Below are 24886 nucleotides of genomic sequence, written 5' to 3' on the forward strand. Positions count from 1 at the left end.
ATTAAAGAGGTCATTACTTATGGAAGTTATACAATATTTAAAATCTCAGTCCAATATGTTATAATAATATATAGTACTAACTAGGACAACAATATACAGTACGAAAGATTGTTTCACAAGTAAACAAAGATCGCATGAGATTCTAAGTACCTGTCGTTGGAGAAATGGAAAAGTTAAGGTTTGTTAAAAAAATATTTGAGGTTCAAATAAAAACCAACAATTTTACATGAACGTGAAAAAAAAAAAAATAAAAAAAAAATCCCAAACTGAAACCGCAGTCTCCACCCTTTTTTAAAACAATTATGTTTTAAATGTTAGAAGTTGTTAAAATGTCACACATTTGGACCAATAGAGGAAGGTTCATGACGTATCACGGAGTTGCATGAACATTTGTAAAGGATAGAATCTATATTCATTTTTGGGTTTAACCCATATACACCGATGTGTGTTAGTTAGCACTGTAAACTACTAGGCCTACTCAGTAGTTTCCCAAGTCCTGTGAAAAGAAAATGAACAAGAATATTACTCAGGAGGGATTCGAACCCACGACCTTTGCCATTCTAGAGTAGTGTCATCCCAACGAGACCACCGAGATTGCCCAGTAGCTCAAGGCATAGGGGTAAAAGTGTATATGGGTAAAAACCGAATTGATTTTTTTATTATCTGGGATGCAAATTTAACATCAAATTCAAATAGAATATATGTTAATTACATGCCCACTACTCCTGCGTGAAGGGGTCATAAGTCAAAGGTCACCCTGAATACAAAAAGTAGACTCATACAATTACAGCACACGTTGGAGAGTAAATGTCGACAAAAGGTCATAAATTACACATCAGTCATTGGCAGGAAACACTCCTTCCACATCCATAGGGTCAAAAGGTGAGAGTTCAAAGCGCACAGCATTGGGTCAAAGGTGAGGGGTCAGAGAGCACAGCATCCTCTACAAGGTCACACTCTTGTACGCTCCGGTGAACCCGGCTTGAAGTACCTGCAATGGAACAAGAACAGTTTATAAGATCCAGTTTATTACCATCCTCGATGTAGAGTTAATAGACTGAAGATAAAAAGGCAGGAACATATACCAAATTAATAGAAAGGAAGATTAAAGTATCAACTCAGATTAAGTCAGATGAATTGGCAATAATATAGGGGGGGGGGTCAATGTCTCTGACGCAGGTTACTCAAATACGATTACTTGTTAACAATAAAACTATAATGTATTCATTTGATCACAGATATTAAAAACATTGTGGGTGTTATGCAATTGATAAACGGCCTAACACAAGATCATAGCTTTCTTGAAGTCCCTTCCTGATCTCAACAGACAACATGGTTTAATCACACAAACAACAATTAGCCACTTCTTTTATAACACGACTATTATAGTGAAGATATCACAGTACCATGAAGTAGCCAACAGTCGTGTTGTTTCAAACCTATCAAGATTCATTTTCTCAAAGACTAACACACTAGATCCTCCTACAAGGATCCAAAGAGGACCAGATCAAGAAAGCGAGATCAAGCATTTTTGTGCCGCGTTCACACTTGAGTGTGATCTCACATTGATCTCGCATAGTTAAACAGAAGTTCAGTTCAGCTGACGGCAAAGGTTACTGTGCGAGGTCATTGATTGAAACAACTGGGACTCGACGAAAATTGAGACACAAACTGACAATAACTTCCCTATGTTATAACTGTATACAAAATATATTGAAAAATAATTTGTTTGAACGTAAAAAATATGCTAACGTTAGATGATGAACAGAAAAAGGTCGGTACTGAAAATTGTGGAGGACGCAAAGCGTGTGAGATGCATCCACAATCGCTGTGATGTTGGTTACCATGCAGTGTCATACGAAATATGGGTCGGTACCAGTTCACGAAAGAGTGCTCATGCACAATATATACAATCCCCATGTACATTACACCATGGAGGAAGATTACACAGCGTTGGCCGGATGTAAGCAGCTTAAATTGGGGGATCTGATCTCGGTCTGCGTTCACACTTGTATTTTGATCGTCTTTGCGGGATCTGGTCTCCCTTTGATCTATCACAAAAGGGAGGTCGAAAAGGAGGATCTGATCCCGATCCCGATCGCGTTCACACTAGCCGGTGACCTCCCTTTGATCGCCCTTACGAGATCCGATCCTCCTTTGATCCTCCTAGCAGGATCAAGTGTGAACGCGGTGAAAATAATCAACGGATGATTTCTTCACAGGTTTTTTTCACAACCAGCGACGCAGACAATCAGAAGCAAAATAGGGGCTTTATATCGTAAAGCTGCCTCAGCAGAAAATAATATTGTTAAACATTTTCCTGCTCAGACAAAAATGAGCAGGATACCAGACAGTAATTTGTTTGGTATCCTTATTCTGGTATGAAGCATAATTTTGTTGTGGTCAAAAACTTTCTGTGACCAAACAGCTCTCCGTGAAACTATAGGCAGGTTTGCTTGAATAGCAATCCATACTACAATGTTTCACATCAGGTTTTCTTGAACAGCAATCCATGCTCCAATATTTCACCTCAAAATGCCCTTTTGAAATTGGGTCAACTATGGGGCATGAGTGTCACATTGTAGTCATTCAATAAAACCATCTCCTCAAGAGATTTTGATTCATGTGCAACAAAGTGGAGAGACTGCAATTAACACTCGGTGCACATTCCACAGTGCCGCCGATCAAACACTGATTTCAATCATGTTTAAGGTAACAGTAAATCACCACACATTGCGACAAACAGGTAGCTGGTACTCCAATGAACTTCATCCACACATTGGTCTTTTAAAGGCACTGGACACTATTGGTAATTGTCCAAGACCAGTCTTCTCACTTGGTGTTCCTCAACATATGCTCAATCGGTCGTCGAGGTTGCGAGATAATAATTAAATGAAAAAACTCCCTTGTCACACGAAGTTGTGTGCTTTAAGATGGCTGATTTCGATACCTCAAATTCTAAATCTGAGGTCTCGAAATCAATTTCGTGGAAAAATTACTTCTTTCTCGAAAACTACGCTACTTCAGAGGGAGCCGTTTCTCACAATGTTTTATACTATCAACCTCCCCCCATTACTCGTCACCATTAAAAGGTTTTATGCCAATACTTATTTTGAGTAATTACCAATAGTGTCCACTGCCTTTAAAGGCACTAGACAGACACCTTTGGTAATTGTCAACACACCTGCCAAAACCCGCCATTCCCTTAACCCATCAAACTATTTCGAAAATTACAGACATCCTCTGTAAAAGCTGTATGAGTTATATTATGATCAATTAGCACAGTGCATAATTAAATATATTATCATACATCACAGAACTAGGAACATCATTCATTCATTTCCTCTAGTTCTGAACAAACACACCAATCGACCTGTGAAACTATCCAGATTATAAGTACATCCTTAGTGGTGAACACGACCAACGATGAGTTGATTTCTGGCAAAGACTTGTAAACATTTTGGTTTCAGAGAAACTCAAGAAAAAAATGATTGCAAATATTTTGCGGGAAAAATGGTACAAAAACATATATCCATATACCGATAATGGGATTTGAGGCATTGCATGGTGAGGTATCAATATATATTGGGTTTGCTGTAACACCATGTATATACATGTATCTACTTGCCAGGTAGAGTTTGTTCTTAGAGAACCGTCTTTATTCTACTACAGTGGAAGTGTCGTGGAAGTATCGTGGCCGAGCGGTTAAGAGCACCGAATTCAAACTCTGGTGTTTCTGATCAGCAGAGTGTGGGTTCGAATTCCCAGCCTTGACACACTTAACCAATGCTTTGTCCTTCGGATGGGACGTAAAGCCGTTGGTCCCATGTGTTGTGTAAGGCATGTAAAAGAACTCGGTGCACTTATTAAAAAGAGAAGGGGTTCACCCCGGTGTTCCTGGCTGTGTGGCTGCTTAGTGCGCCGTAGCACCTTGTAAACCCTTATAAGGTGCTTACTAATTGGGTCTCAGAATTCATCACTGCAATAATCAGACTTCGATATTATTATTTTTATTATTATTATTATTAGATTTTCGGGAGACTTCATAGGTCTGAAAATTACTGTCCTGCTTTTAACTACTACTACCTGGGCAGAAGGTAGAAAATCGACCGGGACTAATACTTTATCTTTAGTGGATCGAGGGAACTTCTCGTTATAAACTTCACTACCGTGGAGTGAGTTTTTAATTGGTCTGAAAGTTTCGACTAGCTTGCTCATAGTCATTGTCAGGAGACATACAGCCACTTATCTGTTTTTTATGAGCACTTGTACTGAGCCATGTCGGGACGCTCAATGCAAACACACTGTGCATATTCGCCAAGCTAATTCTTTACAATGTTGCAAGTCCCTGTTGAAAACTCATTTGTTTAAAGCTGCTGTTTTGTAATCTGCTTATTATTTTCTTGTATCTTTCTCTCATTGTTTATTTTATTGTTCTCTTTATGCGCTTAGAGGCTTTTTGCATTAGGCGCTTTACAAATGTCTTAATATTATTATGCCAACCCTCATTTCGGAATAATCCTTTAAAGACACTAGACACGTTTGGTAACTACTCAAATTAATTGTTAGCATAAAATTGTACTTAAAAACGAACCTTGGAGAGCTGTTGATGTATACAGGTCTGTTATATGTTGGGAAACACCAAGTGAAAAAACATATGTTTTTTGACAATTACTAAGCGTGTCCAGTGCCTTTAAAGATTTTTTTTGTCATGAAAAGTAGGACATTTTAGTAAAGTTTCTTGTCAAACCAATGCTGTACATACCACAGCGTAAACAGAACACGAAACACAACACGCACGTACCATGTTCAGGCGAATTAGAGGCATTCTTCTCTTGTCACAATCCGTTATTCCAGAAAGATTTATAGTCTCCGAATCGTACATAATTTCACGATGATCTTGTTTGATTTCTTTCATCATTTGCAACTAGTTATACCTGATTCCTATATACCCCATGGTGCTGCGATTCGTCTGTCATGTTACCTCCCCAATGGGACCACGACCCACATTGTCACATCTCTCAAGTGAATCAATTAAATACATGCCTTTTGAAAAGTAAGACCATGGGAGGGATTCATCGGAACCTTAAGAAATGCTTTTGAAATGTCCACTACTCCCATAACTCACAGGTGGGACTGACTGCGTGTTTTATGTCCATTTCTAATTTTAATATTCTGGAATGATTGGGATCGTCAGTGAAAATTCAAAACTTGAGACACACCAGAGATATGAAATCAATAAGGTGCCATCTAGCAGATACCCACCAGGTGATGTGTTTTTTGATATCTGTCATAGAAAATGGGTTTTATATAAGAAGTTCTATCAAAAAGTGTAATGTGATATCATTGAGGTACTATTAATGAGGCAATAACAATGAAGTGCTATCAATGAGGTGAAACTTGGCAGATATCCACCAGGTAATCTATCATAGCAAGGGAGGTTCTATATTAGAAGTTCTTTCAAAACGTGATATGAGGTACTATCAATGAGGCAATAACAATGAAGTGCTATCAATGAGGTGAAACTTGGCAAATATCCACCAGGTAATCTATCATAGCAAGGGAGGTTCTATATTAGAAGTTCTTTCAAAACGTGATATGAGGTACTATCAATGAGGCAATAACAATGAAGTGCTATCAATGAGGTGAAACTTGGCAGATATCCACCAGGTAATCTATCATAGCAAGGGAGGTTCTATATTAGAAGTTCTTTCAAAACGTGATATGAGGTACTATGAATGAGGCAATAACAATGAAGTGCAATCAATGAGGTGAAACTTGGCAGATATCCACCAGGTAATCTATCATAGCAAGGGAGGTTCTATATTAGAAGTTTTATCAAAAAGTGTATTGTAGTATCATTAAGGTACTGTCAATGAGGCAATAACAATGAAGTGCTATCAATAAGGTGATACCTGGCAGATATCCACCAGGTAATCTATCATAGCAAGGGAGGTTCTATATTAGAAGTTTTATCAAAAAGTGCATTGTGGTATCATTAAGGTACTGTCAATGAGGCAATAACAATGAAGTGCTATCAATAAGGTGATACCTGGCAGATATCGACCAGGTAATCTATCATAGCAAGGGAGGTTCTAGTGTATATTAGAAGTTCAATTAGCAGTGTAATATGGTATCATTGAGGTACTTTCAATGAGGCAATATCAATAAGGTGATATCTAGCAGGTATCCACCATCTAGCATAAATCCATATCATTGATATAGCGCTCTTACACAAGGTACCACAGCGCTTTCCAAGAAATGATACAAAAAGCAAAAAAATGATGGCACTGATATTGGGAAAACAGTCAAAGCAATTAATGATTGAACAGGAAAGTTTTGAGATGTTTCTTGAAAACTGCAAGTGACTCCGCGAAACGAATTTGATGAGGGAGACGGTTCCAAAGGCGCGGAGCATGTGTGTAAGAAGCACGATCCCCAGCAGCGGAATGCGCCTTTGGAACTGCCAAGGTACTACCAACCAGGCAATATCAATAATGTGGTATCTAGCAGATATACAACAGCTAATCTGAATGTTGATATCATAAAGCAAGGGAGGTTCTAGATGAAGTTCCATCGAGAAGTGTTATAGGATATCAATGATTCGCTATGAATGAGGTGAAAATGCAAAACCAATATCAGTTCATGAAAAAGCTAATGAAATGATATCAATGATGTGGCATTATTTGAGGTGCTATCAGTGAGGAAATACCAATTGGTTTCAATGAGGAGATTCCTCTGATGTGGTGTGGTACCAAAGAGGTGCTATTGTTGAGGTGCTATTCGTTGAGGCGCTGTATCAATGAGGCGATACAAATACACTGTTTCAGTGTAGCAAATCCTTGGCAAAGGGCACCACAGCAAAAGCACATGGCACCACAATTGATGTGTGTGCTCTGGGTTATTTCAAGGCCCAAGACGTACAAGAACACATAATGTTGACACAAAATATACATAGGCCTGTTTGCACAAAATGTGTACTGTTTCAAATGCAAACTCTGCTATTTTAGAAAGTCCATTTTATCAAGTACAGCAAAAAATAAGTTCACATATCAAGACAACCCTGATCCCCAAACTGCCAAAAATGGAATTCAAACAAAGAAATAATCCTTCAGAGGTTAATATGCAGTAAACCGAATGAACATTCGATACCTCCACCTCAGCTGGTGTCAGTCACCCCCAATCAGACTGCAACATAAACACTCTTATATTCCACAATACATTGCGATATTAATTCAACAACTGTAGAAATTTTGGGCACAGCACCGGGCCAATTACCGTCGTCCCGGGAGGCACACTGACCGCTAAAAAGTCACCAACATTCCTCCTGGGCTGTGTGATGTCTTCATATTGGCAGACAAAACTATGTACGGTGTATATTATACATGTACCTCTGGTACTTTGAGGTAGTTGGTAAACAAGCTTACCCAATGGGTAGCTCAGTTTAAGAAACAATAAAGTTTCAAATAAGATTCTAATTTGATACCTGCTTCTTAAAACACAAATTCCTTATGGCATTTTAAAGGCAAGATACCTGATTGAAGTTTTGTTTTTTAAGTAAACACTTGCCACACTGACAGATTCTCCTGAACTTGTTTCCAAAATATATATTATTTGTGCCAAACAACTTTCACAAATTTTCTGTTCATTTGTTTTCCCCCAATCAAAAATAGCCCAACATGTTCTTGTACACAACACACCTTGTTATACCTGTACAAATTGTAAAGTTTGATTGGTCGAGAACCAATCACATGCCATGCAACAGATACGCATGTATCATGGCTAAAGATGCGCGCTATGCGTAATGCACAGCGCGCCGGGTAACATGAAAAGTGATGTGCACCAGTGTGTACATCACCTTGATCGTTCCCACCATTGGGCGATTTCCAGCGCTGTGTGAAACGTACGCGGGTTCGAGGGAACAGGTGAAGAATTGTTTCTTATTTGAACTGTTTGTCTGCTTTTTAAACCATGATAAAACTATGCATTGCTATGTCTTAATAATGTTTGAGGATGACAACAGAACTTCGAGAAGAGGAATAACAATGTTACCAAGGTATAACAAAACAATTGTTGCACGCTATGACTGGGGTCCATAGGTTTTGTAAACCCTCGAGGGGAAATGGCACCCGAGGCGGGTGTACAAAACGCCATGGATCCCGTCACAGCGTGCAACAATTGTATATTGATTCTGTGCTTTGTTGAGAGTATGACTACCTAATTTGACACACTTTGTACAGTTGATTTGAATTGTGTTAGTGAACCCAAAGAAAACGTGAAAACTAGATCTTGAAACTAAGAGGAAATACTTCTAATTTAAATTCCTAAAAAAAGAAAATTGCGCATTATCCTTCTGACTGTACGGAATGTAGTGCATTTCACAATGAATGTGGGAGTTTGTGTTTGACTTAAATCAGACTACATGTTCATGTACACTGGTGTGCTTAAAAACAACTCGCCAAATTACTTTAGCACACGTTAACAACTTGTACATTGGTTTTCCACTTGACAGTAATACCACCTATGTGGTCTTGTACCCAGAGCCCCATCTAACCCCCAAGGATGTGTACATTGGCTTAGCAAGTTATCATGTACATGTACACAGAGTTAGGCTCCATGGCACTTCCCTAGTTCCGCTAATAATCGTAGCTCTGGGCCAGGAAACCCACCGTTGTTTGTGTAAAGGCAATCACCGCCAGTAAACACACTTTTCCGGGGGATTTGATTTGATACCATGACTCCAGGTTGTTTGCAGAAGTTGGCTCATACCGGTTTAATTGATTTGTCATATGTGGCTGGGTTTAGGAAACATGGGTCACTATCAAGAGGAGAAAAAAAAGAGGAAAAAACTTAATAATTACAACAGTTTGGAGTTTAACAAAGAAAAATTTGCTAATGACTAGAGTTGGATTTGAACCAAAGACCTGCAAATTGACATGGGGGCACTCTACCAACTTAGTTATATCTAGCCCTACTATTGCTTTTTCCATAACCACAAAGTGAGTGAAAATGATTCTCAAAATACTTTTGAAAGGTGCTGCACTCCACTCCAAGTAACCCAGCAATTTTAAGAGTAATTACCAAACGTACATGTATACCTCCCTTTTAACAAATTTCAAATGGCACAATTTGACAATAACATCATGAACTTTCAATGTTATTAATGATGACAAAGCAGCACAGTGTGGTACTTCAGGAGCTACATCGTCTGGCCTCCAATTCCCCCCCCCCCCCTCTCCATCCCACCAACCACCACCAGGGGAGTACGGTCTCAATGACAAGACAAACAACTGCATCAACACAGTAGCACTTCTCACCAATCACAGGGGTCACCCCTCCAGCAACATTCCCTCATGTAACACTGCAAATACGGGTGCAACCAACGGTTTGTCCACCCCTCTGGAATTATCACTGGTGATAATTGGAATTGTCACTGAGCCAAAGCAAACACGAAGGATTGTACAACTCAGAGATTTCCTTTCGCAAGCCCCGGAGGCCTAAAATGCTACCCCATTCCATAAAAACATGAAATGTGCAACCTCTACAGTTTTTTTTCCACAACGAAACATCAATTCTAAGTATCCCTGACCACTATTTTGACTTGAAACCTCTTTGAACGTTGAAAGTTAAAACAATTTTAAATCCCAGAGGTTCAGGATGATCTTCTGTGTGCCGAATACACACAGAGAGTGGATCTCAAAACAAAAGAAAAGATGTCCAAGCTGTGTTTTAACAAAACCCTTTTCTTAAAGAAGCATTTTCTTATTGTTTTGGTTAAGCGTTCAATTTATCTACATTTCAATTTAGCCACCAAGGCCTAATCTCATACATGTGGAGCTGCTTGAGCAGACAACAGTTTAATATCAACTTTCTGCTAAGCAAAACAAAAAATCATGCTACCAGTGTGACACATTGTGGCAACTTTTCATAGTAGATGTTATGTGTGACATTGTGTTTTTTATTCTTGTAAGCAAAATTATTGTTGTGAACTGAGCTACTCTCTGAGCTTAAGCAGTGCTGTGACGTTGGGCTCACAAAGCAGTGAGTGTGTTTAACTAACATACAATAGCAGCTTTAAATTTTCATTAAAAAAAATATCAGACCCATTAAAAACTTCATGTATTTTAAATAACAACTCGTACCAATACAAAATGCAGCTACTGGTACATATTCATGTGACCAGAAAATGTAGAAGCAAAACTAGCAATTCAAGTAAAACTGAAAGTAGAATGCGGCAGCCATTTTTTGTCATGTATCCTGACTGCTGCACCAGGAAAAGAATACTGATGATGAAATACAAACAGTGACCAGACTATTATTTCCCCAAAGAGCCTCAGTTTGGCTACACTGATATTTCAATTGAACGGGACAACTACATGTATTCAAAATGGCCACACCACCAGAGTCTCTACCGAAGTGTGTTAAAGATTTCTCAATCCAGAAGAAATAAATTAAAGGAATGGAAATATTTGCCCTCGGCAATTACCTCCACTATCACGACAACAGATTTATGGAATTCTTCACAATAACAGTCATATTTCATTTGTATTTCAGGGAACATGAATTCCGCCAATGTTCAGGTTCAACGACATCAGTGACTGCCAACTACATGTACCACTCAAACGCTATGCTATGCTATTATGCACTGTGCCACAATCGAGTTCAAGGAACTAACTCTATGATGTGATAGTCAGAGATTTTAAATTTACGTGGCCTCGAGAACAACCTTTGCAAAGGTTATGCTGATGGCAAATCAAGAAATCCAATAACCTCTACAGACAATGTAGTTTAGTGAACAAATAATGGTTTTTATAATGCCTTACTGACAAGTACACTGTGTGTAAAGACACAATTTCCAGACAATATCCATTGATCTAGTTGTGTTAAAACACGGAAACAAATGGAAACGAAAATGTCTGCGGACATCTAAAAGATGACAAAAGTAACTATTTTTTTTCCTGTAGTTTCCTCAAAGTCTCTTTAAGTTTCCTCAAATCCCCTTTACGCACAAGAAAAAACTGATGATCCACCCTTTCGCAGATAACCTGGGGGTGCCTTCTCGCGGCTGTAACCAATAACTGTTTCGGTATTTGGCAAGTGATGAAACCAATGGCCAAATCAACTGAAACAGTTAGACTGCCAAAACGCACCCTTGTTAACACCAAGAACACAACTTGTTGAAAACAGCTTTCCCAGCGAGCCCTTGCTTACTCATAACCCTACTGGTATTGCTTAAATAAGTCAAGATAGCGCACATTTTAATTAGATGTGGCTGATCTGCTCTGTGCGCACTTTCAAATTTCGTAGCTCGCAAAAGACGCAACAAGCCAAAGAGCAACTGGTTCCTTGTCGTTCTTCCTGGATCTTGTGAGATGTCTATCTTGATGCAGATGAGGGTGACCATGTAAAAACATGATTCAATTGAAATTGCATCAAAATACTTGTGTTTTGAGGGCGCATATTAAGCTTCCTACAAGCGCGATACAAATACTAGAAAGTGTTTAAAGCAATCGCACAACATCGGTAAACAATATTGTCCAAAGGCCCACACTTCGCATGTTTCGCCGTGTCATGACATGTGTTTTTAAAAAATCCGTTTTTCTCGATAGAATTGATAATTGTTTTAATGTTTTCTCAAAAAGAACAGCATTTCATGGAATGATATTTCGAGGGAAGTCTTTCACCATTACCTTCTGTAAACCCTTTAAGTTATTTGTAAATCTGTGAACTTTTAATTTTTGTTCTGTTCAGAAAGTGTCCAACGGCTTTAACAAGTGTGCGTGCAAATCAGGCACTATCAGGAGCCAACAGTAATGCATGTCAGTACATCCCTTCCAGGGGTTAGAGATGAGGCACACTGCCCATTAGAGCAAGGCTGGGATATAAGGTTGTTACTGCTCCTCTATTTTGCCTGCAGGTTGACATAAACTGGGCACTGTCTTTTCACAGTTTATATTTCCTCGGTAAAATGTTATGTTCCACTAAATACACATAAATTGCAAAAACAACAAAAACAGGTATACATATTCACAGAAAATCCTGCGACCGCATAAAACAACAACCAGTAGTTCATATTTATGGTTTTGATTAATTTCTGAGTAAACAAAGACTTGGCTTCCATCACAAAGTCCTAAACATAATCTAATAAATTATATAAACTGCGAAACAGAACTTGAGATTTCGCAGAAATTTGAAGTTGGTTCATGCCAGAATAACCAGTGAGCCTTAGGTTGTTGCAAACCTGGCTGAGGAACTACATATGGTAGTAAAGGTCACACCATAAAATTATTCAATCACAAATAATTTTCTCTCGGAAGGAGATCATCTTCATCATCAAGCGCCTAGTGCACCTTATCGGTGGATGCAGGCGCTATATAAGACTAAATTACTATTATTTTCATGTGTTTAGAACACATGCATTTATTACAATTACAACAATAACACTGTTTTCCGTAGGTCTAGGAATATTTTGTTCAACGATCAACCCCATGTATATCCACTGTTCAAGCCAAACCAAGTCTAAAGTGAAATCATGTATTGTTTTGTAACGGGAGGAAAGCATTAAATTGGTTTTGATGTGCAGTGATTTCTTTGCCTCAGGGACAGCGCAGCATTGGTTTTAAGCATCAGTAAACAATGTTGAAGCACATTGTCTTAAAGGCAGTGGACACTATTGGTAATTTCTGAAAATAATTATTATCATAAAAACTTTCTTGATTACAAGTAATGGGGAGAGGTTGATGGTATAAAACATTGTATAAAACATTGTGAGAAACGGCTCCCTCTGAAGTGCCATAGTTTTCGAGAAAGAAGTCATTTTCCACGAATTTGATTTCGAGACCTCAAGTTTAGAACTTGAGGTCTCGAAATCAACCATCTAAACGCACACAACTTCGTGTGAGAAGGGTTATTTTTCTTTCAATATTATCTCGCAACTCCGATGACCGATTGAGCTCAAATGTTCACAGGTTTGTTATTTTATGCATATGTTGAGATACACCAACTGTGAAGGCTAGTCTTTAACAATTACCAATAGTGTCCACTGCCTTTAATAAGGAAACCTGTAAACATTCAAGTGGTGTTTGAAGCTTTGCATGGTGTGAAAAATAAGAAGTAACAACAAACAAGTATGTAAATAGTAAACTTGTGGGGTGCAACCATGTACATGTAGGAAATCTCTTTTGTTGGGAGTGTTGGCTCAGAAAGTCGCCAGTGTGGACTCGACGTTTCCATTCAAACAGTATACCCTTCAGGAAAATTGACCCAATTCACCCGACGTCATCATCAGAATAATCTTGGATGCGCCATTTTGGTGGTCAATGTCAACGTGTGTTATTCGCAGAGAAGTGCGCATTTTAGGCGACGCGGCGTATACACGTAAACCTATTGACCACCAAAATGGTGAGCGTTGCACCAGTCGCCGCGTGTGACACGCGTGCAAGGGGTCAATACCTGTACATGGTTGTATGCACACAAGTTAACTATTCATATATATATTTTTTAATAGTTGCTTCTGTAAATATTTCTTTATTTTGTCAACGGGCAAGTTGTACATGAGTAGTTGTTATGGTGGTATCATTCAATGGATACTATGCAGTATGCTTGTGATAAGCAATAAGTGCATAAGCCTTTTTAAGATATGGCGGACACAATGCTACAACACTATTAGGTTTGAGTCAATTCTTCACTACTCGCCCAAACCGACCAGTGCACTCTTATAGTGTCCACCATACCACAAAAAGTCTAATGGGATTAGGTGCTTGGCAGTCTGAGCAAAATTTCGGCAATCTGGGCAAAGTGACATTCGGCATGGATGACAGAGAGGAGGGTTAAGGCCGGTTTATAGTCAGTTGCGCGATGGCCGTGCGAAGGAAATCTTTATGCGCGAAACAGTTTATGGTCATCGCTGAGGCCTAAAAAACTGTGTCTTTTTATGATCGCGCGTCAAGATTTCAATCGCCCGACTATCGCGAGACCATCACGCGACCAACTTTAACTCGGCCTTGAGGGTTGATTTGGAACGGGAATGATTAAGGGACTAGGGATGATCCACGCACATGTTTGTATCGTTAGGGGACACTGTGAGGGGGTTGATGAGGTATTGTGAAGGGGGGGGGGGAGTTGGTGGGGGGAGAGGGTAGTCAGTACAAGCGTGTGTTATTCACCTGTGCAGGTAGCTTAGGCAGGCTCTGCTGGGTTAAGTAAGCATCTATGCCCATATGGTGTCCTCCTCATCCTGTAGAACAAATAAGGCAAGGGGTTAGTGAGAGATCCATGGTACATTGTATTCAAACACTACAGTCAAGAAAGCAAGAAAGCAAGTTTAATATAGATTGTTTTTTTGTTTTCAGTTACAATTTAACTCTTGGTGTTTTGTCTCCAAATTCACTTTGATTTTGGGGGTTGAACAAAGAATTGACTAGAGTGGGATTCGAACCAACGACCTCCGGTTAAACGTGCCGGCGCTCTACCAACTCAGCTATCTAGCCCTATGTTGGCGGTGTCCCTATTTTGTCAATATCTTTGTTCGGGGGCGACATTCACTTTGGTGACATCTACGTACAGGAGGGTAACATGGTCATTATAGCCAGGACTTTATACCTGGTTAAAATTTTGGAATAAAATGCTGTCACAAAATGGAACAATTACAAAAAGAAATTTAGATTTCCGAAGTGGTTGTGTTTCGCACTATTTATCTCTAAGTACTGTAGCATGAAAGTTTGTTTGTGTTCTTATTGCCTAACCCTGAGACATACATGTACGTACGCAGATATCCAAATCAGATATCTCGATTTAGGATGAGTAACACGTCCTAACTTAGGATGGGTTCATTGTGTCCTACGTCTTTGGATACGGAACTGAACTCGTTTTAAGTCCTAAGATTAACCCTAAGTTAGGAAGAGTTTGGTGAAATCGACGGTAACATGAAAGTTTGTTTGTGTTCTTATTGCCTAACCCCGAGACATACGGAGGTATCATACTCTCAGAGCAGGTTCACTTTGATAGTGTGTCCTGCTTGGAGCAATAATAACTTCAACCCTACACCAGCCCTCTTGAAATATCTCCACTCAGTTTGCAAGTGACTGGCTCTAGTGTGGCTGGCGCCAGGCATCGGGTATCAGCTCAGGGTCTGGATCAAGGAGGTGAGGGGGATCGGGGCAAAGAGTAATTTACCACTGGGGGAATGTGAGATGCTGGAATTAAGGGATAATAACTGTACATCTGGCAACAGGTTATATGTACACTGTATCTGGTGGAGGGTACAGATGTCCAATAAACTGGCTTTGCATAATTAACATTTCATAACATAAGTGCCATTTTAAAATAATGTTAAAATTTTTGCATTGACATAATGATTTGTGGATAATAAAAAAATTATGAATTTTTTTTCACCAGGCACACATAAGAAAGCTTGGATTCAGACAAAAAAAGTTCACCAGGCAGACATACACGTAAGAAAGCTTTGATTCAGACAAAAGTCTGAAAGCTTCTCATCCATGTAACTAAGAAGCTGGAAGCATACAAACAAAGCTGCAGAACAAAAACACAACCAGGGGTGGATTTCACTCAGAGTTAAGACTAGTCTTATCTTGAGTTTTATAGGACGAGTTACTCGTCCTTACTTAGGTCTAACCTTAAGTTTTAATATCTCCTAAGACTAGTCCTAAGTGAAGACTAGTTCTAACTCTTTGTGAAATCGACCCCATGGAATGGAACCCAAACTGATTAAAGGAACCCATACATCTGCAGAATACCGGGTAACGGGGTAAGACTAGAGCCAGAGCTATGTACAATAAGAAGAACAGTCACTGTTTATATTAGGCCGAGGAAACTTGTTTAGCGTTCCCACCCGCTTCCTTTTTAGAGGCCCCTCCTTTTGTATTTTATTTTTATTTTTATGCACAATTATTTATTTTTAACAACGAAAAACGGGTTATTTCAAACGATCTCAGCTAAAACAATCTGAATGTCTTGTCCAATATGTATTGTGTGTTTGAGCAGTAGAAAAAACAATGTATATTTGACATTTTAAAAAGAATGGCGGCTATCTAGAAATAAAAAATAAAAAAAAATAAAAAAAAACCCCTCCTCTCCTTTTTTTGAGAAACCCGGACGCTAAACATGTTTTTTTTTTTTTTACTCGGCCTTAGGCAAGATTCGAGTCTCAATCAGATAGAACCAATGCCTGATCTACATGTAAACAGGAACCAAGACGTACACCGTATACATCATGTAGACAGTAATTTTGAACTTTACCAAAATCCTGGAGCAGAAACTTATAGACTGACCACACCCTGATACAGGAAAAGAATTTGAATTAACCCAGCTAGAACCCATAACTAAACAAGGAACCGGGATGGAACCATGGGAGTCGGGCCTTGACACACAAGGCAACTTTTACAGGCAACTTTGAGGCAACCAACAGCAGTGCATGATACGGTACTACTTTGATAGCACTTGAACAATATATTACATTCAACGAGCAATATATGTGAAGATTGAAATGTGAATGGCTTAACTTCCTGGAGATGCCTGGCATGGTTGACTTTAAAGGCAGTGGACACTATTGGTATATACTCAAAATAATTATTAGCATAAACCTTACTTGGTGACGCGTAATGGGGAGGGGTTGATGGTATAAAACATTGTGAGAAACTGCTCCCTCTGAAGTGACATAGTTTTCGAGAAAGAAGTAATTTTCCACGAATTTGATTTTGAGACCTCAGATTTAGAATTTAAGGTCCCGAAATCAACCATCTAAACTCACACAACTTTTTGTGGCAAGGAACTTATTTCTTTCAGTATTATCTCGCAACTTCGACGACCAATGTGCTCATATTTGCACAGGTTTGTTATTTTATGCATATGTTGAGATACACCAAATGAGAAGACTGGTCTTTGACAATTACCAATAGTGTCCAATGTCTTTAAGTTGCCTTTTGTGACATGGCCCTGAGAACAAAGGAATGGACTGGAACCAGAAGCAGACTAGAACTGTCAATATTTGAAGAATCAAGACCAAATCAACCAAGAAAAGACTTTGTATAACTGTTGTTTCCAGCAAAGCAAATAGTTGATGAAAGGTACAACAAAGGAATTTGAAATCCTTTTTTTAAACAAAATTCATGGATCGACCTCAAAACGAGACCCAAAAAATGTTTACCATAGCATTTTGACTCATAAAAAGAGTATCACAAGTAACATCTTTCCACCATGAGTGACATTCATGACAGACATGGCGCATAATAAATTTATGTTGTACCTTTCCTCCAAAGCAAATATACTTGTTTAGAAAACTTTGCAACAAAAGTCAAGTCAACTTGCAATCAACATTCCACCATAAACCCCATCTGCCCTCAAACAAGCTAGGGATGTTACCGAAAGCACAAAGGAAGAATCACTCCCCGCTGTCTGCAGGGAAATAAAATATAAATTGAGACGGCTGTGAAGTACTATTAGCACAAATGTCTACACCTGACCTATGACACGATCCAATTGGACATTTCAGGTGCTAAGATACACCACGGGAATCTAGCGCCCTTTCCCAAATGCTGGGTTACATCAAACCGAATTAAAATCGAAGCCAGAGTATCATGTCTTGAATTCCTCAACCCGTCTGTAATGTGAGACCCAATTCAGCCTCCTGAAGTATATAGTAAGTGGCAATTTTGATGTTTCTACATTCAGTGCAAGCTGAAAGCTTCTATTTCAATGAAACCAACTTTATTGATACTTTTATACAACTTGCCTTTTCGATGGCACTCGGCACACATATAGTTTTCATTTTCTATAAAGGTGAAAGATCATCGGAAGGTATGTTTTCCTGGGGGCTATGGATGTTTGAATCAACTTCACCTTGTGAAAAGCATTGAAGAAATCTTTGCCTATTTTTAAAGGCGTTGTCTGAGGCTGCTGATGAGCACACGAATTTGCTTTTAAACGTGTACTACAATGTACATGTATTACGCAAACTGTAAAACCACACAAATTGTATGTGACTAGATACTTTTATTTTCTGCATACAGCTTTAAAGGCAGTGGACACTATTGGTAATTACTCAAAATAATTATTAGCATAAAACCTAACTTGGTAATGAGTAATGGAGAGAGGTGGATAGTATAAAACATGGTCAGAAACGGCTCCCTCTGAAGTGGTCAACGTAGTTTTTGTGAAAGAAGTAATTTTCCAAGAATTTGATTTAGAGACCTCAAGTTTAGAATGTGAGGTCTCGAAATCAAGCATCTGAAAGCACACAACTTCGTGTGACAAGGGTGTTTTTTCTGTCATTATTATCTTACAACTTTGATGACCAATTCAGCTCAAACTTTCACAGGTTTGTTATTTTATGCATATGTTGAGATACACCAAGTGAGAAGAATTGTCTTTGACAATTACCAATAGTGTCCAGTGTCTTTAACATGAACCCACGCCCAGAACTCGAATAGCATCCAAAGTTTGTTTTCTTCTTTCCTTTAGTGCAACCATCCTTCAAGGAGGATTTTAGTAAAGTATCTTGGTCTTGCTCAATGACACACATGTCAAGACCAGGACTCGAACCCACACCCCAGTGACTCAATCACCAGCACTTATGAAGCAACTGTAAAGCAATTATAGTAAAGTGTCTTGCTCAACAGCTCAAAGACACACACTCCAAGACCAGGATTCAAACCCACACTCCAAAGACTTTAACCATCAGTGTCCATTTTTTTTTTATAGAGCTGCTAAGCAGAGAGCATTATTGCTGAACAATTTTCTGCTTAGGATGGCAGTAACAAATAACCTTAATATTGCAAACATAATATTGTTGTGCTTAGCTAATTGTGCTTAAGCAGGTCTATTAAATGGGCCCCAGAACATGTGCTAGATTCACAAATTGGCTCAGCCAGGACACAATTTTTTCAAGCACAGAATAAAGCTGTTAAAACAATATTATCGGCCAAGAAAAAAACATACGCGGTAGCCTGAAACGATAACCAATGACATGATGTAATTTCAAACTATTTGGATGATAACCTGTTCCTGCAAATCAAACTTGTACATACTTACCAACAGATGTGCCTAAGCAATTAATAAAAGATATCTACAACCATTTATACATTTGTGGACCAGTTTCATAAAGTTGTTAAGCAGAAAATAACTGCTTAACTAACTGAACCATCTTAGCGTAAATATGTAGCCCAAAGCAAACACAATACATGACATTTTAGCTGGTGAACATTTTTGTTCCCCCCCCCCCCAACCTCCCTCCAAAAAAAAAAAAAACCTGAATCTAAATCTCCAACAATTTTAATAGCAAACATGCTTTTGAAATCCAAATATCCCAGTTCACTAAATCTTGATTAGGGGTTGTATATCCCTGTTGAGCCGAATATATGAGGGGATTAACCCACGAGACAAAAGGTGAAGAGGGACTTACATTACCCCTGACCCCCACTGGAAGATCTGACAACCCCTATCAGTACAAATACTTCAGGTCGAACATGGGAATACAGCTAAACCAATTTTAGGCAAATATTATTTCACTGGGTTATGCACATAACAGTGATGACCAAAACAGCTGTTTATCAGTTTGCAGATTGTCCGGCTGTCTTCACATTTTCCCCAAAACACATGTACTATCTTTCAAGGAACTTTTTCTTATACAAAACATGTAAAAGATCATTTTCTTTTCTACTGAAAATTTGGCGGTTTAAAACTAACTCTGGCAACACTGACGAGCAATTGAGGTTTTTGAATGATTTTCAGGGCTCCATTTCATATATATATATATGTTTACTTTTTAAGATGTTAATTTGTTTGTTCTTAACAATGTAATTATGCAGAGCCCAAATGGAAACCAGTTATTTTTTACTGATTTGGCTCACCCTGGGTAAATAAAGGAAATACTAAAATAAATAAATAGAGCTGATAGAGCCGAAAATCTTGCTTAACGCATTATGTAGTAACACTTCTCAGATTCAAATTTTGGGGCATAAAAAAAACTCTGTTGTCTTTTTAACATAACCACATTACCACGAAGCATACAACCAAACGCTGCTGTAGGCTTCAAACCAAAGATTTTTATTGCCGTCATATTTTAAGATTGATTACCGAACAAATACAAACCCTTTAAGGAGCAGTGTTTTTTTTTTTCACATACTATTTTTGAAGTCTCACATCCTAACCAATACCCAGCGCAACTAACCCACATTTTCATAACCAGGCAGGTCAAGCTGGCGTCATCTCGGGGTAATAATTCAATACACTGCGGCCCCATTCATGAGCAATCAAACTATGTAAACTATGTTATCAAATGTCATCAAGTTCTGCTCTCTGCAATGTGAGGGCGTCGTGTTGGGTGGACTGGGTGACTGGCGCAAAGAATAAATCAAGAGATGATGATTTTTTTTTCTGCACCATACCGAGAGGAGTTATTAGAAAAAAAAACAGAGAGCATCGGAAGTTTGTTTAAAGGCACTGGACACTATGCACTGGACACTGAGCATAAAAACTTACTTGCTGACAAGCAATGGAGAGTTGTTGATAGTATCAAACATTGTGAGAAACGGCTCCCTCTGAAGTACATGTAGTTTTTGAGAAAAGACGTTTTCCACTAAAAAAAATGTCCACTAAAATATTTGAATTTGATTTCTAGACGTCAGAATTAGATTTTGAGGTCCGAAATCAAGCATCTGAAAGCACACAACTTTGTGTGACAAGGGTGCTTTTTCTTCCATTATTATCTCATAACTTCCGACGACCAATTGAGCTCAAATTTTCACAGGTTTGTTATTTTTATGCATATGTTAAGATACACCAAGTGATAAGACTGGTCTTTGACAATTACCAGTAGTGTCTACTGTCTTTAATCTGCTGGCTCAGTGGCTTCTTTCCTTGACTTTCACCTCTGTGGATCCTGGTTCCAATCCCACTTTCTGACACAGCGCCTCACATGTGTATTGAGATTTCAATCCCTTTCTTGGCCCAGTTTCATGGCACTGCATATCACTGGATATTATGCTTGCGATCAGCATTCTTAGGTTACGACAGGGAAAGTGCCAAATGTCTGCCCTAGCTGGGACAGCGAAGAATGCTTTGGTAAAATGCAGTATACGTATCCGCAAAAGAAAAACATTTCCAGCTAGCTTGTGAAATACGCTTGACAGGAGTGAGGAATCAGCGCTGTGAGGAATTCCCTGCTTCCATAAGCGCTGATTCTTTGCTCTATGGTAAGCAGAGCCGTGAAACATTGGTTTTTGCTTAAGGTGGGGGTTTTCCTGCCACATCTGAAACTGACAATTATCATCTTCCCTTCACAGGTCGGCCATATTTTCACTCAGGCCAACGTGGTTTACAGTGCAAGGCTCTTTTTGAGTGATTCTTGATAACAACAATCGAGTTAGAGTTAAACATTATACCTGTGCTCATCAAACTTTAAAGGCACGTTGCCTTGGATCGTTCGAGCTGGTCAATGAAAAGCAACTGAAACCGTTTGTTATGGTTAGAAAGATGTTGAATATAATGATCCACACAAACAGGCCTCGAAGTTGCATGGTCTCCTTTTACTTTGCCAATTAACCGCACTGCTATTTTATGCCGCAAAATGGCATGTCTTGAAGTATCAGGAAAACCATGAAATTTCGAGGCATATTTGTGAGAATCACCTTTCTAACCATATATGCATTTCAATCGCCTGATCCAAGACAGTGTGTCCCTTAAGCCTAGCAGCTCCATAAGCTCAGCCCTCGCCTGGATCTGTATATATTCCAATAGCCTTTATCTCAACTACTTACTTGGTCTGGAGTATTTGGAGATTGCTCTAAGGTACTATGGGTTGATTTCTCACTGTCGTTACAATTATGTATAAACTTGATACGACTTTGTGTCTGAAACGAAAAAGTGAACATAAGAAAGGGTTATTATCAGGCTATTTGTGCCTTGAACACCCAGCAGGGTGGATACAAGCGCATTACAAGTCTTATTATTATTATTATTTATTATTATCAATATAACCAATTCAATTTACCTTATTTATTTATTCAGTCATTGCTGACAAAAATGTCATGAAATAAAGGACTTTTATTAACAGTTACAACTTCAATGAAGGCATTTCCACCTTTTGTGGCCCCTGGAGTTCTGGAAGTCAGGGAGCTTCAGACAACAGTATCCTCAGCACTAAGAACAGCAGATTGAAGACAGTGGACACTATTGGTAATTGTCAAAGACTAGTCTTCACAATTGGTGTATCTCATTATGCATAAAATAACAAACCTGTTAAAATTTGAGCTCAATCGGTCGTCGAAGTTGCGAGATAATAATGAAAGAAGAAAAAAACCTTGTCACACGAAGTTGTGTGCTTTCTGATGCTTGATTTCGAGACCTCAAATTCTAAACTTGAGGTCTCAAAATCAAATTCGTGGAAAATTACTTCTTTCTCGAAAACTATGTCACTTCAGAGGAAGCTGTTTCTCACAATGTTTTTTACCATCAACCTCTCCCCTTTAATCGTAATCAAGAAAGGTTTTATGATGATAATTATTTTGAGTAATTACCAATAGTGTCCACTGCCTTTAAAGAGCTTAAATTCTTCACAATCAATCAGAATAACAGTTTTTTACCAGACTTACTAAAACAGTCTAAATTCAGATACAAGTTTATCGCCTTTAGTTTTGTCGGTTTTAGGGGCTGGTTTTTTTGCAATCTTTCAGGAGACACACAAGGTGGCTTTTCTTGTTTGTTAGTGTAAGTTGTATGTAAAAATGATTAAATTCAACAAATAAATGCATTGATTTTTGTGAAAAACCAAGATACCCAAAGCCCAGCGTCTGGAAAACTCCACAAGCTTTAGGGGATTTTGAATGAATAATGATCCACTATTTCAACACAACCAGCAAGACATGAAATAAAACCACCTCTGACAGCACCAATTGTACACATCACCCAACAAACTAACCCCAGGAAGATGGATAAAAAGTTTAAAGGTTGCTAGAATTGGGGATGGTCCCTAGAGACTTCCCGCACTGTTAACCAATACAAAGAAACAGGGAACCCAACAGTCCTGTTTTGTAACGGCAGGGTTAAAGACAAAGTGCGGGGTTGGAAACATAATCAAGGAACAAACAAAGTGGATGAGTTTTACCGGTATCGATTCTCCAGAGACATATTTCCGTCTGAAATACTGTTAAAGTTGAGAGAATGGCAATGGAAACCAAACAAAAAAATTAAAGCGGTAAATACACATTTAAATAAACTATACAGTCATTTCCATTGCTTATTTTGAATTTCAGTTTTTGAAAAAAATCAGAGGTACAAAAACTGTACTTTCATGTGAATGAATAGGGCCAGTACAGAAGATCTCTACGAAGAAGACAAAAAAGTGAAGAAAAAACCCCAAATAAACCTCCCCAAAAATCTGAATCTACAAATAAACAAACAAACAAGCATTGAACAGTTCTTTAATTTCATCAAAGTTTAAGAAATTTTAACAGGTTGGTAGCATGATGTGTTTTGTGAAAACTACACAATGTGAATGAATTTTCTCCCGCAATATCCAAAAACAGAACAGCCTGCCTTAAACTTCACTCTTGAGGAGGCACATTAATTTTCCGCAGGGAAGGGGCACTTCTATGGGGAAAATGTAAATTTCTACTCAAACCTTGCAGAGGGCACCACAGCAGTTGCTGGGGGTGCTGTGAGTTATTTTGAGGCCTGCAATGGCCAATGATAACTCCTTTAAATCCATGCGGGGTAAAACTTATTCAATGTTGAGACAGAGTTATGTCTCTTGAGGTTTAGTGATTGATACATGGGGTAGGTGACTAGGTGGGCCAGGCCACGACTCCTGATCTCCCAGTGGGGGTTAGCCCAAATCTTGGGACTTGGACCGAGAGCAAAGTGTTTCTTTTGCACTTTCAATAAACTGACATTGACTACAGAGAGATGTATTACCAGTCGGAATAACTGAGGATCAGGATTATGGTAAATAAGGTTAAGACTATAGTTACAGATGACTATCACAGAAAACGTCTCAACATTGGTTGTTGGTATTAATGAATTACATAAACTAGTTGAGAATGCAGACCCTATTGGTGTACATGTACAATATGTCACATACATAAATGCACCAGAGAAGTTGTTGGTCCTAACATAGACCTTTTCGCAAATACTGGGGCGCGCGCGTAAAGCTTGGAATTAGGTGCATTGTGGTCTAGCTGGTATCCAAATTTGATCCATATCTATCCCACAATGCACCTCATTCCACAGTCTGCGCTTGCGCATTGGTATTTGCGATAAGGTCTATTGAAACATTGTCATTGTCATTGACATTATCTTGCTTTCGAGTCCAATGATGTCAAAACTGGGCACTTCCATTGGAAAATCTTAAAGGTTCCTTTGAGAAACTTCAGAAGGGTACCAAGTCAAAGACCAGGGCCACTGAAGTGAAATTCCAGTCCTAAATCGCAACTGTTAATTAACATGAAATTAATACTTTTTTTAAAAATAGGATTGTGTTACTTGGCAAAATGTAGGTATTGAGAACATTGCACGGTGCAGATAACATCTAGTGAAGGTTTGCTGAAGCACCAGGTACATGGGTGTTGTGTTGATTCTGAAAAAGAATTGGTGGCGTAACAAAATTCTCAACATTTCAGGGTTATATTAAGTTCAACTCGTTTCCCTTTTGCGCTCTGTGTGATGACTTTAAGTGTAATTTTCCCATGAGGTAAAGAGGGGCCAGACTCTTTGCCTCCCAGCCTCAATTTGATCTGGCGGATTTGCATGAGAATAAAACAAGATAAGACAAATGCACCTTGGTAGACAAGTAACAATTTCAGTTGAAAAATTGTTTTGATGTTGATCAAATCCATTTCCAAATCCATTGTAATTTAAACTCTGGTGGGGATGG

General features: G+C 38.7%; 1 protein-coding gene across 1 annotated transcript in view; it reads right to left on the reverse strand.

Moving 5' to 3' along the window:
• Window positions 1-625: 625 nt before the first annotated feature.
• The window catches only part of LOC117307149 (ELKS/Rab6-interacting/CAST family member 1-like), a 100869-nt gene continuing 76608 nt past the window's right edge, over window positions 626-24886 (reverse strand). The window contains exons 18-20 of the mRNA XM_033791817.1: window positions 21774-21866; window positions 14166-14236; window positions 626-991 (exon numbers count right to left, since the gene is read on the reverse strand). Of these exons, the coding sequence (XP_033647708.1) occupies window positions 14210-14236; window positions 21774-21866 (120 nt within the window). The 3' untranslated portion in view covers window positions 626-991; window positions 14166-14209. The remainder of the gene's footprint in view (window positions 992-14165; window positions 14237-21773; window positions 21867-24886) is intronic.

The sequence above is a fragment of the Asterias rubens genome, chromosome 2 (assembly GCF_902459465.1).
Source record: "Asterias rubens chromosome 2, eAstRub1.3, whole genome shotgun sequence".
NCBI classification, from domain to species: Eukaryota; Metazoa; Echinodermata; class Asteroidea; order Forcipulatida; family Asteriidae; genus Asterias; species Asterias rubens.